Source organism: Pteronotus mesoamericanus, unplaced genomic scaffold, assembly GCF_021234165.1.
Source record: "Pteronotus mesoamericanus isolate MK-2021 breed Mesoamerican mustached bat unplaced genomic scaffold, CSHL_Meso_final contig_90, whole genome shotgun sequence".
Classification (NCBI taxonomy): domain Eukaryota; kingdom Metazoa; phylum Chordata; class Mammalia; order Chiroptera; family Mormoopidae; genus Pteronotus; species Pteronotus mesoamericanus.
Genome location: NW_026555277.1, coordinates 18538829 through 18552789, shown reverse-complemented (window position 1 = coordinate 18552789; position 13961 = coordinate 18538829). Strand labels below are relative to the sequence as shown.

The 13961-nt window shown below is 37.0% G+C and overlaps 1 protein-coding gene across 1 annotated transcript in view; it reads left to right on the top strand.

Moving 5' to 3' along the window:
• PARD3B (par-3 family cell polarity regulator beta) overlaps positions 1–13961 on the top strand; it is a 943196-nt gene that overhangs the window by 780373 nt on the left and 148862 nt on the right. The window contains exon 20 of the mRNA XM_054585774.1: positions 9003–9305. Within this exon, the coding sequence (XP_054441749.1) occupies positions 9003–9305 (303 nt within the window). The remainder of the gene's footprint in view (positions 1–9002; positions 9306–13961) is intronic.

The following is a 13961-nucleotide window of genomic DNA, read 5'->3' as shown; positions in this document are numbered from 1 at the left end:
TCTAGGCCCTGTGGAAGTGGATAATCCTTCCAGAGCTCTTCATAACCCAGAGTTCTTGCAAAAAATTCTGTGTGACCATGGCCTTGAGACATCTGGTGTTTATGGCTGAGAAAACAAAGGAAACAGAGCCTCCTATGCTGTGTGGATAGATGTCCCCGTTCCCCATGCATCAGCATATTTTTATGTGAGCAATCTTTTAGAGACAGAGATCAAAGATACATCCAGGAGAGCACTGGCTAGGTGTGAAATTCCAGGTGACAAAATGGAAGGAAAGGAAGAGTTTGAAGGGAAAGGAAAGGAAATGTAGCTAGTTTCCTTTTATTCTCTGGATTCTTCCTGTTTCCTCCCCAGGAAGTTTATGTAGATGTACACTACCTCGAACAGTCAGCACTAGGGATTTATTCTCATTCTTTTCCATGTGATGGCAACCACCAGCATGTCAAAGGCCAGTCATTTATTTTTGCTGATATCACCCCAGGCAGTTCCTAGGATTAAAAAGTGCTGCAATCCAGATAAGTTTAATAAAGAAAACTTGCTTTCCCCTCTGCTTTCCACACATAAATGGGGGGAAGTAGTAAAAATAACTAAGACTATTTGTTGCTACCTACAAATGTCATAACAATAAGCATAAAGAACAAGAATAAAACACATCAATAACTTGTGAACTTTATTCAACCAGCAGAGCCCTCTCAAGGGCAGATTCTTACAGCTCTTTCTTCAGTGGAAGTCTGGCCAGCAACCTGGACATCTTTTAATGTCTTCACTGCCTAATGACACCATTAATGGGAGGACTGTCTAATGCTGCTGTAAGGGACTCCTGTGTTACCAGAGAAGATAGCAAAGTGCGGTGTCATTTGTCCCCCTCACCCCCTTTTGGGGGCTAATTTCCCAATTAAAGCTAAAGGATGTTTACTAAGCATTTCTGAGAAATCTGTTCACATTATGAGAATACAAATTACAGGAATTCAGTACATTAGCATTGGAGGAAGTTTAATGGGGTCTGGGAAAGGTGTAAATTTAGGGAAATGTAAATTGCAATAGTAAGAGAGCCTTCCCTGAATGGCAATTCCCTTGAAATTGTAGTATTTAGCAGCAATGGGGAAATACTAGAGAACCTGGCCATTTGACATTGTAAAAAATACAGTGACTAGGTAGGAATTGAAAATGACTGCCACGATTTTAGAATACGAAATGTGCTCAGTGCCGAATAGGTAAAAGCTATTTGACGTGGGAAACGCAATAGGAGCTAGACCATGTGGGATATGAAAATCTTTTCTATGGTCATCCTACCAACACAGAGAACCAGTGAACCTCTCAGAGGTCTCCAGGGTTACAGTGTTCTGAGGCCACGCCCGACTCTCACAGGCTTCCCAAGCGTTATTGCCTTGCCCTGCTTTAATGAGCATCAGCATTGCCCTTACCTCGCGACATTTGACAAACCACGGGTATAAATTCATGTATAATATTCATATTCAGGCACAATATCCACAAGTCTGTGTGCAAAAAGAAAAACATGAAGCAAAAGTCTACTGAAAAGATTCAGTTAACAGCATTCAAGAATTTGCATGTCAGTATTGTCGAATGTAAATTTTACTCTCCAGAAACTTATCTATTTATTACAAGATAAGCGATAAATTATCCCATCCATCTAGTTCCCTTACCACATCAGGTCTGGTTTAGGCTGACAGGAAAAATGCGCAGGACAAAAGGAGATCATTTAGAAAATGTTATAGATACCCAGGCAGGCATGAGAAAGTCATGAAAAATATTAATGCAGTTAAAATAGTTTTGTTGAAAAGATGAAACATTGATCACAAAGACTGCATGTGACTCTGTATTGGTTGGTCAGAATAATAATAATAAAAATAGCTGTAATTTGGCTTGGCCAGGTATATTGCAGCTTAAAATGGCATTCAGAAGGAAAAGCTGAAGAAACTGGGACTGTTCACTGGAACAAAGGATAATGGTAGTGACCTAATTGCAGCTTCTATTGTAAAAGCAGAAATGATAGCAGGACAAATTATCTCCACTGTCCAAAAAGAAAGCTGTACAGCGGGTAGTTTGTAATCTCGTTTAATGATACTACTTCTTTTGCCCCATAGATCTCCCCTGAAAAACCTTTTCTGACCTCAGCTACTGTCACCACCACAGGTAGCAAACCTTCTCTTCTACTGTCTATTCATCTGTATCTCTGTTGTTTGGGCTCACACAGTAGCCAACAAAGAGAATTCCAGTGGCTGCATCTTCCTAGCCCTGGGCAAGTCAGTCAGAACTACACTGTTGACTCATTCTGCGTGAGACAAATCAATCAAGAAATAGTATGCAAAAGTAACAACATTTTATAAAGTGTTTGAGGGGGAAGTATAAAGTATGAAATGCTAATCAGTAGCTTTAAGTGGAATCATAAAAGGCAAATGATGAACAGAGAAAAAATGTATGCGACTTATATCACAGATATAGTGCTAATATTGCTGCTTCACAAAGGTCTTTGAAATATCGAGGGGAAAAAAAATGACAATCTGATAGAAAAATCAGCAAAAGATATGGACACCTCACGGAAGAGGAAATGAAAATGCCCCTTAAACATATGAAAAGATATTCAGCATCACATAATAAGAGACAGGCTAATTAAAACCTCACTGAAATATTACTTCTCACTTATGTTTATCCAATATCTCAAAGTTCGAGAACCTATTTTGTTGGTGAGACTAAAGAGAAATAGGTATTCTCTCTACATTGCAGGTGGTAATGCAAAATAGAACAATTATGGAAGGAAATTTGTCATAATCTAGGAATATTAAATGTGACTGTCTCTTTGACCCAGCTATCCTACTTCTATGAATTCATCTGAAAGCCACAATGGCAAAAATATGGACTGATATTTGTGTAAGATTTGTCACTACAGCACTATTTGTCATAGTAAAAGATTGGAAATACCCCAATGTCCAAGAATAATGATTCATTAGATAAACGAAAGCATGTTCATACAGTAGACCACTATGAAACTTTTTTTAAGTGAGAAAGATCTTTGTTCACCAATATGCAGTATTTTTCTGTTCCCTAATATGCAATTGTTTTACATATTTAACAAATGAAATTGAATCAAAAGAAAAAAGCACTCCCTAAATATTGAAAATTATCCAAAACAAATAACCTAACTGTAAAAGAAATTGGTTGCATAGTGACTTAGGAAAATGAATTACTTCAAATGATATTAGAACATAGCATTGTGACTCTACATATCTAGTGGAATATGTTCTAACCAAAAAATAGAGCTATAAACATCTTAATTGTCATTCAATAGTCTGTTAGTAATATTGGTATTATTATTGTAGAACTATATGTATTTAAAATCATGTTTAATAATACAAATAATTATGTCAGTGGTATGAAGAATCAAGATTTTTCATTGAAAGAAAGCAGAAACAAAAATGTCTTAAAAGTAAAGTCAAAATTCTGTGATACTATATTTGAATCAAAAATATCAGTATGGATTTGTGATACTGATATTTGTTTTTTAAAAACATAAAGTTCATAATGATATTCATTACCCCCATTTCCTCCCTAAATGTATCTAACAACTCACCACTCACCACTGGAAATATCTGGAATACTAAGTCTTTACTCTGAAAATCCGCAATTAAAAATAATTAAGCATTTATCCTACCTTCCCTGCACTATGTGTAATTTAGGGTAAACAAAACACCCAAAATTTTGAGGGAAAGTTTTTCTTTACAGAAGAATTCCAACTAATAAATGTAAAAGGAATAATTAGTGTTTTTTAAATTCATTGTTGTTCAGTTACAGCTGTCCTGCCTTTTTCCCCGTTGTTCAGCCCCATCCCATCCCCCCAACTCCTAGTCATCCCCACCAATTGTCCATGCCCACGAGTCCTCTATTCCTGTTCCTTTGCTTGCCCCCTCCCCGTCTCCCCCCCTTTATCCCCTACCCTCCCCGCTCTGGTCACTGTCAGTTTGTTCTTTATTTCCAAGTCTCTGGTTCTACTGTGCTCATTTGTTTGTTTTGTTGACTAGGTTCTACTTAGAGGTGAGATCATATGGTATTTGTCTTTCACCTCCTGGCTTATTTCATTTAGCATAGTGCTCTCCAGGTCCATCCATGCTGTGGCGAAGGGTAGGAGTTCCTTTTAAAAATTATCCTTTTGCAACCTCTAATAGAATAATTCAGGGAAAAATCATTGATGGAAGAAATGATTCAATCAGCAATGGAGACGTCAGTTTGTCAATTTAGCATCACTAAAGTAAGACAACTTGAGATTGTATGCCTCTTAATGTGATATAATTTAAAGTGTATATGTACACTAGGTCCTGGCTGGGTAGCTCAGTTGGTGAGAGTGTCGTCCCCATACACCAAGGTTGCAGGTTCCATCCCCAGTCAGAGCACATACAAGAAGCACCCAGATGTCATGTGCGTGAGTCTCTGCCTGGGTCTGGTGCTCTGGGCTTGGGAGCCCAGCATAGGGTTGAGACCTTATGCTCCCCTAAGGGAACCTTGGCAGCTGAGATGTTTCTCCAGGTTCTCAGCCACTGCCTGTGGGAGCAGAGCCAGTCCTTCTGCATCTCCATCCTTTCTGTGCGTCCTGATGTGGCTTTTCTGTAAATCCTTGGTCGTAGGATTTCTGTTCAGGTAGTCTTAGGTTGGTTATTTAGGTTGATTGTTCCATATTTTAGTTGTGATTCCAGTTTGGTCCTTTGGTCCCAGGAGGAGGTGAGTGTAGTTTCCACCTACTCTGCCTGCTGTTTTCTTGATGCTTTTTAATGAGGATTTAATTTGAGGGAATTTTTTCTTTTTAGTTTTTTTCTTTTTCTTTTATGTTTTTTCCCCTTTATGTTCATGCTCTTTGTACTCTAAGAAATATTTGCCCACCCCAAGGTTGTGAAGATATTCTCCTTTATTTTATTCTAGCAGCTTTATTGTTGTAGACTTTATGTTTAGGCTTATCTTCCATTTGAATAGATTTTTGTTATCATATTAGGTAGGGACCAAGGTTCGTTCTTCTCTTACTGCTTTCTCTTATTGACTTTTCAGCACCACTAGTGGAAGAGATTTTTCCTTCTTAATTGAATTACTTCAGCACATTTGTTCTAAATTACTTCCCCAAATGTGTGTGTGTGTGTGTTACTAGATTCTGTCTTCTGTTCCATTCATCTATTTGTCTAACCTTTGACTTAATTACTGAAACTCTATAGTAAGTCTTGAAGTCAGTAGTATGAGTCTTTCAACTTTATTCTTATTTTTCAAAAAATTTTGGCTATATTTTTCCCTTTACTTTCCAAGTAAATTTTAAAGTCACATTGCTAACTTTTTAAAAATAAATCTATTAGAATATGAGTAGGATGGCATTTAATCTATACAATAACTTAGATGAACTGACATCTCAACAATGATACCTTTTCCTGACCCGTGAAGAAAGTATTAAACTCCATTTATTTAGATCTTGTTTAGTTTCTCTCAGCAGTATTTTTTTTTGTTTTCAGTGTAGAGTACTTACAAATGTTTTGTTAAAATTATCCTTAAGTTTGCAATGTTCTTTAATCCTATTTTAAGTCATAGAGTTTTCTTGATTTTATTGTCTAATTGTTCACTATAGTATATAGCGAAATACAATGGACTTTGTTACATTTAACTTGCATCCTTCAACATTAAGAGTAAAATATATAATTTAAGAAAACTTCCCTGATAGAAAAAAATACATACTTAAAAGTACATGTTGAAAATTATCAACCCAGAATGACTTTCTAGTAAGATTATTGGACTTAAAAGAAAAGAATTTGACCAGATAAGCAAAAAGAGCACGTTTCTTGTAAGTAATTTATAAGAGAAATAATATTAGATTATTGTCTAAGTTTTCAACAGCAACACTTTGTCGTAAGAAAATAGTCATATATTTAAAATATGCAAGGAAAAAAGGTGAGCCGTTGTGAATCAAAACTGGCTGACAGAGATATGATGGAAATTCTTTTTGAGGAAGATTATTCTAGCAGCCTTTTAAGGTACAGATTAAAGTGGGATATCACATCATAAGGTATATAAATGCCAAATCACTATGTTATACACTTGAAACCAATATAATATTGTATGGAGTTAGTCTTTAACTGCACTATCCAATATAGTAGTCACAAGCTCATGTGGCTATTGAGTGCTTAAAATGTGGTTTGTGAAACTGAAAAAGTGAGTTTTAAATTTTATTTAATTGTAATTCATTTCAATTTATATAGCATCATATAGTTAATGATTACCATGTTGGACAACAGCAGATGTAGGCTATTTAAAGCCTAAACACTGGACTGTGCCTAAAGAAATGGAATTAGAAGAGCATATCCTGGAGGCATAATGGAAAAAAGAAACAATGTTTTCATGGGGGAAATGCAGATTTAAACAATTCAAAGGCAGTGTACTGGGAGAATGTACCTTACACTACACTTACAAATTTTATTGGATGGTAGTACCATCCAATAAAAAAGGTATACTCTCCATGGCTATTTTGAAAAATAGATATCTTAACAGGTTGAATTCCCAGTGATAAGGGCACCTCCAAGTGCAAATACCTATAAAGAATTAGAAATCTCACACTGAATTGGGGCAGGAGGTCAAAGAAAAAAGTCTTTTTTTTTTCATTTTTCATTTTTCTCTTGAGAGAGTCTCTCTCTGTCTCCATACACCCCTTTACAGAGATTGCCTTTTCCACCTTCTCTTGAGAGACCCTGATATATGGCATAATAATGATGGTTCAGAGAAGTTACTATTGCACCTACTGGGTGGTTAATATGAAATCAGTTCCTGCAACACTTAGTGGTGTGGAGAGGATCAAGGAGAAATTTGGTTTTGTTTCAGAAAAGAAAAACATAAGATAAAATGTTGCTCTGCCTATACAGAGTATTTTTCATCTGAGAATCTCTGCATACTCAGCACACTTAATTAATAAGAAAACCTCAAAGAAAGTGATTAAAAAAAAAAAAAGGAAAGGAAACAGATACTAGTGTTCTGTTGCTATGATTTTTAAAAACCAAGCTTGGTGTTTTCCTCTTTCATTAATGCACAAGTGTAGCCCTATGGGGCAGCCACAAGATGTTTATCTTTCTGCTGAATGATTTCTCTTGAAGGCATCCCACTTAGGAGGGAGAGTAACCACACAGAATCCCACCCCCCAACTTTATTGATGTCCTGCACTCTATTAGCAAGGGAAATCCATCGTATCACCATAGTGCGGCAAGCATTGTATAATAATCCAGTCTGCACTGTCCCTGGAAAGATTGTTTTGTTGCAGAATGGAGCAGGTTATCTCCTTTATCAAAAAATTATTCAAAACAAACATCCATAAATCTAGGACTAACATACATTGAAAGAGGATAGGCAGGGCCTCCTCCTTGGTAATTTATTGTGTAATCTTCCTTTCACCTTCATTCAAAATCCCTCAGAGATTCAAACTCTCATTTGCAAAAATAAAAATTCTTCTCTAATTATTTATAAGTGTAGTGTAAGGTACATGATTTGACCTTGTCAAAAGAGATGTGCAGTAATGTATCCTGGCATTTATTTTCATCAGTTGTGATGAGGATAGATGCTGGGTTGTTTTTATTTTTGTTCTATACTGTCTTCATATTTCATATTTTTTCTCCTTCCCTTCTCTGTACTCAAAAAATGAAAATATTTTTTTAAAAAGCCATTCTGCCAAAAGAGGAAATACCTTGAAAGATCATGGCTTTTAAAGATTTTTACTAAGAGTTTGATGTTCTGTAAAGTAAAACTAGCTGCCATGTGCAAAAACAGCTATTTTTTGTTTGAAGAAAAGAAGATATTGAGAGAGTTCAGGTTTTGTTTTCACTCATCTGAACCTTCGATATACATCACCAGGTATATATAGCTCTTTTGCTTCTAGCCCACAGCTCTCTTGTATTCTCTGAGCCAAGGACTTGAGATTTGTCACCATCCTTCCTTGAGAGTCTTTCTTTCATCATCTTACCTTTCTCATCCTGTACACAATACACCTTGTTTGCCCAGTGATGTGTGAGATTACATTCTCTCCTCATTAGCGCTGAAAACCTCCTGGCGCCATCAGATCGTCATTGTCCAATAAGATACACAGTGACCTTTCCATTTGAGCACCTAACGGGGGAATCTCCGAGAGCCGATCTAACACTGTTCAGATTAAATGTCAAATTCTCAAAATTCAGATGGGTTTGGAATCCACCTAAGTATACTTTTCTGCCCCCATTCCCAGTAGTCTACACAGTACACTGAGTAGCAGAAGCATTTTGTAATATCACTTAAGGCTTTAGCACCATGGAGTTCTGCCAGTAATGATATCTAACTCACTTATATGTGCCAATTCATCTCTGTCAGGAGTCTATTAATTTCTTCACTATTTTATTCTATCGCTAGTCCCTATATAATGAGACACAATGGTTCCCATTTATTTCACCAAAAAACTTACAAGTCTCTTATAAATTGCATCTGATCCCAACTGCTTTTAGTGACCAGAAAGCCTCTGTATTTCTTTTTCACATTCAAATCAATTTTGCAAGCTCTTTTATTTAGAAGAATACACTGGAACTCTAGGGCACCAAATAACTGAAATCATGGACAGAGTATAAGATTCTGATGGGATCTTTAACATGCATCCCTGTTCCAAAGCAGGCTTCCATAATATCACACCAAAAATGTACTGTTCCCATCAATGAGCACTTTCCACTTATAGAGACAGAATTTTAATTGGAAATCGGCCTCTGGCTCTGCAATCAGCCCAGTCATCTGTGGGAAAAGGTGTTAAGATATACACAGTATTGCTATAAAAGTAAAGGCACTGTAACAAAGTCCATAGATATAAAATTAATCCCATAGAATATGCTATTTGCACTTCTGCATGATATGGTCTTGAGTATAGAGCAAAGTGACTAGGAAGAATTAACATACAGTCAGGAGAATATATCATTGTATTAGCATATAAACACATATATCTCTATCTGTTCTATGTTTTTCAGGATTGGAGCAAAACATCAGGAGCTAAGGGAAAAGCAGGCAAGAGGTCTCATTGATTATGCTACTGGTACAATTGGATCATTGCATGATATGGACGATGATGAAATGGACCCCAATTATGCCAGAGTGAACCACTTCCGGGAACCATGTGCATCAGCAAATGTCTATAGGTCTCCATCTCCCCCTCGGACTGGACCGCTGGTTTATCCTCGAGATGGCCGTCCATTGTCTCCAGAGAGAGACCACTTAGAGGGTCTCTATGCCAAGGTCAACAAGCCATACCATCCACCAGTGCCAGTGGACAGGTAATATAACTTATTGAAAGATGAATATAGTTTTAATTTAGTAAGTTTCAAATCATCTCTACTTCTGAAGCGGATAAAAATATATCCTTCAAGCTATTAAAACAGAAATGACGTAGGACCCTTGACAAGTGCTATGCTTTGACCTAACTGTAAGGTATCAGCTATCAAAAATAAAACAATAGCCAGTTATAAGATGACATGAATGAGTAATAGAAGTTGGAGTTCATGGTACAACAGGGAGTGATTTGTGAAGGAATATTGTGACAGAGAACTAACGGTGCAAACTTTGAAGGAATACTGTCCTTTCTCCTAAAAGCCCTACTGTCTTATTTAAAAGAAGTAAGGAGCCAGAGGAGAGATGACCATTTCGAAGTAGGTGTAATTGAAGCAGAATCATACATCGCTGCAGGGGTGCAGAGGACTTTAAAAAGTAAGATTGGGATTTTCTACTCATGGAAAATGTGATCCTGTACAGATATTCATGGATGATCAGAGGTAGAAAAAGAGATAATCTTGGCAATAGGAGTTTGATGAAGTAGAGAAAGATAAGAACTGACAAGGCCAAGGATCTTTAGGTATAGCAGCTAAGGAAAGAGATAATAGGACCGTCTGTCATGCAATTGAAATAGGTAGGGAACGAGATGATTCCAACCCCACCTCCTGCCAAAAGTAAAATGCCTCATCTCTTGAAAGGCTGATATAAGAGAGTGTTAGTCAATATACATTGTTAGGTGACCCTTAGAATTACACGGGCAAAGAATGCGTTTACTGACCTTGGCTTAATCTGGCTATAGCTTGAAGTCTGGAGGGAGGCTGTGGAGGGGGAAGGGTATAAGGCACAAAGAGCTCTCATTCTAGATGGAAAGAAAAACTTGTTTTCCAGGTTCCTTTTGGTCCGATTAGTAACCAACTTTTGTGTGATAGTATGATATATTACATATGTTTACCGTTTACATTTCCCCAGCTGGGTGATATTATGCACTTTCAATTAGGTTGGGGAGAAGCAGGAGAATCATGGCATTTTTATGCAGACTGTAAAGTGTAGCTTCGCAAGACTGATTACCTTTCAGAGCCTTTCCAATAACCAAGTGGGAAGGAAGGAGCAATTTTTAATCCTTACTGTCAAGCTTGCAGGTTGATAGTATTAAAGAAAGATGGTCAAGTTTTTCTTTGGGATAAAATGAAAATATAAATTTCTATGACTGTGTGAGACAGCCATAATAACTAAACTGTTAATTCAAACAACTGATTAAAAGTCAGCCTTTTTCTCCCAAGCCTTTATATAAGGTTGAATTTTTGTCATATAAATGATAATACCAAGCATGAGTCTCTTCTGGCCCAGACCATAGGAAATCTTACTTTCTCCAAATGAGATAGGTCTTTATAGCAATCTGCTAGAATCCCAGAACAGCCCTTTTTCTAGGAGCTTCCAAAGCCAGTATTTCTCCATTCTAATTCCAGGAAAATAAATATGATGCATGCCACTGAAAATGTTCACTGGTCAAATGCTATGGAGAATTCTGGATTAAGCAACACTGTCTAAGCTTCCTTACTCTGGTCCTTTTATCTCCAGCATACTCGTATGCATTGTCAGTCTCTACGAGGATCATACAACAATCAGCATTTACGACTCCCCAAATTTTTGTCACGTAGTGCTTATTTCCTGCCCCCTCCCCCAGATCTTAAGGTTATTCTTTGGAATACTAGGAGACACTCTGCTGAAGCTAATTCTCACACATGTAAATTTGACTAGGAAAGAAATTTTTTAGACTAGTCATAACTGGAGCTACTATAGAAAGATATCAGGAAAAAAAATATGTAATTACTGCCCAGCACAGACATGTGTATAATAGTCTTCCCTTTGACTCCGATCTCTTTGTATTAATAAATGATCTAAAGTTTTTTCAGTGGAGCTTTAGGCAGGTGTCATATTTTGGGATAAGAGATTAAAGTGTGATTCCTTATACTCAGAATTTTCTTTATTCTGCCCTTTATTTATATTTAAAGATTGTTCTGCCCCTTGTTCTTTAAGTTTTAAAGAAGTTTTGTCTTGGCACATAAACAGTATTCAATATGTTAGCTATTATCATTAGCATTGTTGTTATTATTACTGTCCTTCACCAATGATGTTATGAACACTCGTGATATGCTGGGACCAGGTGAGTCTAAGAAGAGAGTTGTTGTGGGAGTTTCCCTAACAGTGTCTGTAGCAGAAACTATGAATTCTAAACCTACTAGATGTACTATTAGAGGCATGTCATTCTTTCATCCTCTGTTCAGTCTTTCACTCTTTCAATAAATATTTGTTTGGTGCTTACTGTGTTTGTAGTAAGCTCTAGGGAAGATACAAACATGACTGAGATATGATTCCAGTCTAAAGGAAGTCATGTTCTAGTTGGAAGGGGATGAAGTCATGTGGAAAGAGATCATTACAATATACTGTGAACAGAAGAAAAAGAAGCTTTCTCTTTTAACTCTGCTGCTCAGGCAAAGTCTTCAAAAGGAAGTGATATTTGAACTGGTTCTGGAAGGATTGGTAAGAACTGACCAGATCCAGCAGAAAAAATGTTTTCCTTATAGAATAATTAGCATGTACAAGGGAGAAGTAGCCTGAAAGATCATGAGGATATATCAAGGAAGTTCAGAAGCATCCAGAACATGGAGTAAGCATAGGAGAGAAAGTGATAGGAAATAAGGCTGGAAAACCTATTCATCCAGATTGATTGGTAGTAGCTGTCCAGAATCTGTGTTAAGAAGGGTTCTGACTATCATATGACCCAGAAATTCCACCTCTGGGTATTTATCTGAAGAAAACAAAAGCACTAATTTAAAAAGACACATGCGTCCCTATGTTCATTGCAGCATTACTTACAACAGCCAGTTATAGAAACAACCTAGATGAAAGGATATCTGGGATATCAATAGGTGGAAGGATAAAGAACACATGGTATATAGAAATATATGCTATGATGGAATATTACTCAGCCATACACAAAAATGAAATCTTGCCATTTGTGATAACATGGATTGACCTGGAAGGTATTATGCTAAATTAAATGTCAGAGAAAGTCAAATACTGCATGATTTCGTTTACATGTGGAATAGAAAACACAAAACAAATGAACAAAATGGTAACAGACTCAGACATACAAAGAACAAACTTATGGTTGCCAGAGGAGAGGGCAGGGAGATAGATGAAAAATAGATGAAGGGGATGAAAAGGTACAAACTCCCAGTTACAAAATAAATAAATAGGCCGAGTAGTATCCATTTGGGCTCCTAACCTCTTAATGGCAGGTAAACTCATGGCCTTTGGAATAAGACTGAGCTGGGCCCAGTTTTCTTCCAGATACTACAGCCTGACCTTCAGTAAATTAATGTCTCCAAAATGCTATTTCTCAACTTCACACATATACTTCAACAAATATTTCTTGCCTACTAAATACTAGGACCTGAGTTCAGTATGGTGCTCATAGGGGAAAAAATGTGGAACATGGGTACCTATCTCCCCTTGTGGAGCTTATAGTCCAACAGAGGCTACTAAAATGGAAACACACAGTGAGAACACAATGTGAGAAGTACTACTGTACAGAGCACTGGGTAACTGCTGCAGCCAGGGCTGTTGGATGGGAGGCACAAAGAGCAGCATGGAGGCAAGAGAAGGCGCAGAGTGTTACAGCAACTACAGGAAGCTCAATAAGCTAGAAAGCTGAGTGAGAGGAGTCCATGGCAAGATATCAAATAGGAGAGTCAAAGAGGCGAGCAAAACGCAGATGACAGACTCTTGATGAGGTGCTTGGACTCTCTCCTCAGACATGGGGCAGCAGTGAGGTGGGGAAGGGATCACTGAGGATTTTAACATGAGACATAAATCCTGGGATTCAGCTGGCTATTAAATGGCTGAGGCAGTTTATCCTCACATGTTGAGATGGTTAAGTGCAATTTTACATTGTGCATTTTTTGGTATTGCTATATATATGTCTCCATATATCTCTATATCACAGGAATGTATCATATATATGTGGCCCACAGTGGCTTCCTAATAGAGGCATCAGCTGCCTCTGTCTGCTTCTCAGGGCTTGACCCTGAACTTTCAGCTCTTCTAAGAAAAGCTTGGCTTATAAAGGATTCATCTGTAAATGATGGTAGTTAAAAAAAAAATCCCTACCACTATGACAGAATCATAGGACTGGATTCTCATGGTGCTAATCCTTCCAGGATATGAACATAGTATGGGTTAAGTCCTGTTCCCAAAAGCCCAGCAACTACTTAGGGTTTATAATGTGTTAGTCTCCACTGCAACACTAGTGGGTCCCACAATATATGAACATTAAAGCTTTATGTTTGCATGAATTTAGAATAGTACCAAGAAGGGGAATAGAAAATGTGGCACTTGACATGATTGCAGTTTTGCATTAGTTCACATGATTATTTGACATTTTGGTTGATCACACACCGTATTAGTAAAAATGATTTTGAGTGTTAACCTAGAACTCCCCCAAATATATATATTTGATTCTAAATGTTACACGCTTAGACTTAGTAAAATATTTTATGCATTATAAAATGTATACCAAGTATAAAAATTAATAAAAGAATGAATAGTTTTTAAATATTTTTTATTTTTATTTTTATTTTTAAATTATTTTTATTGAT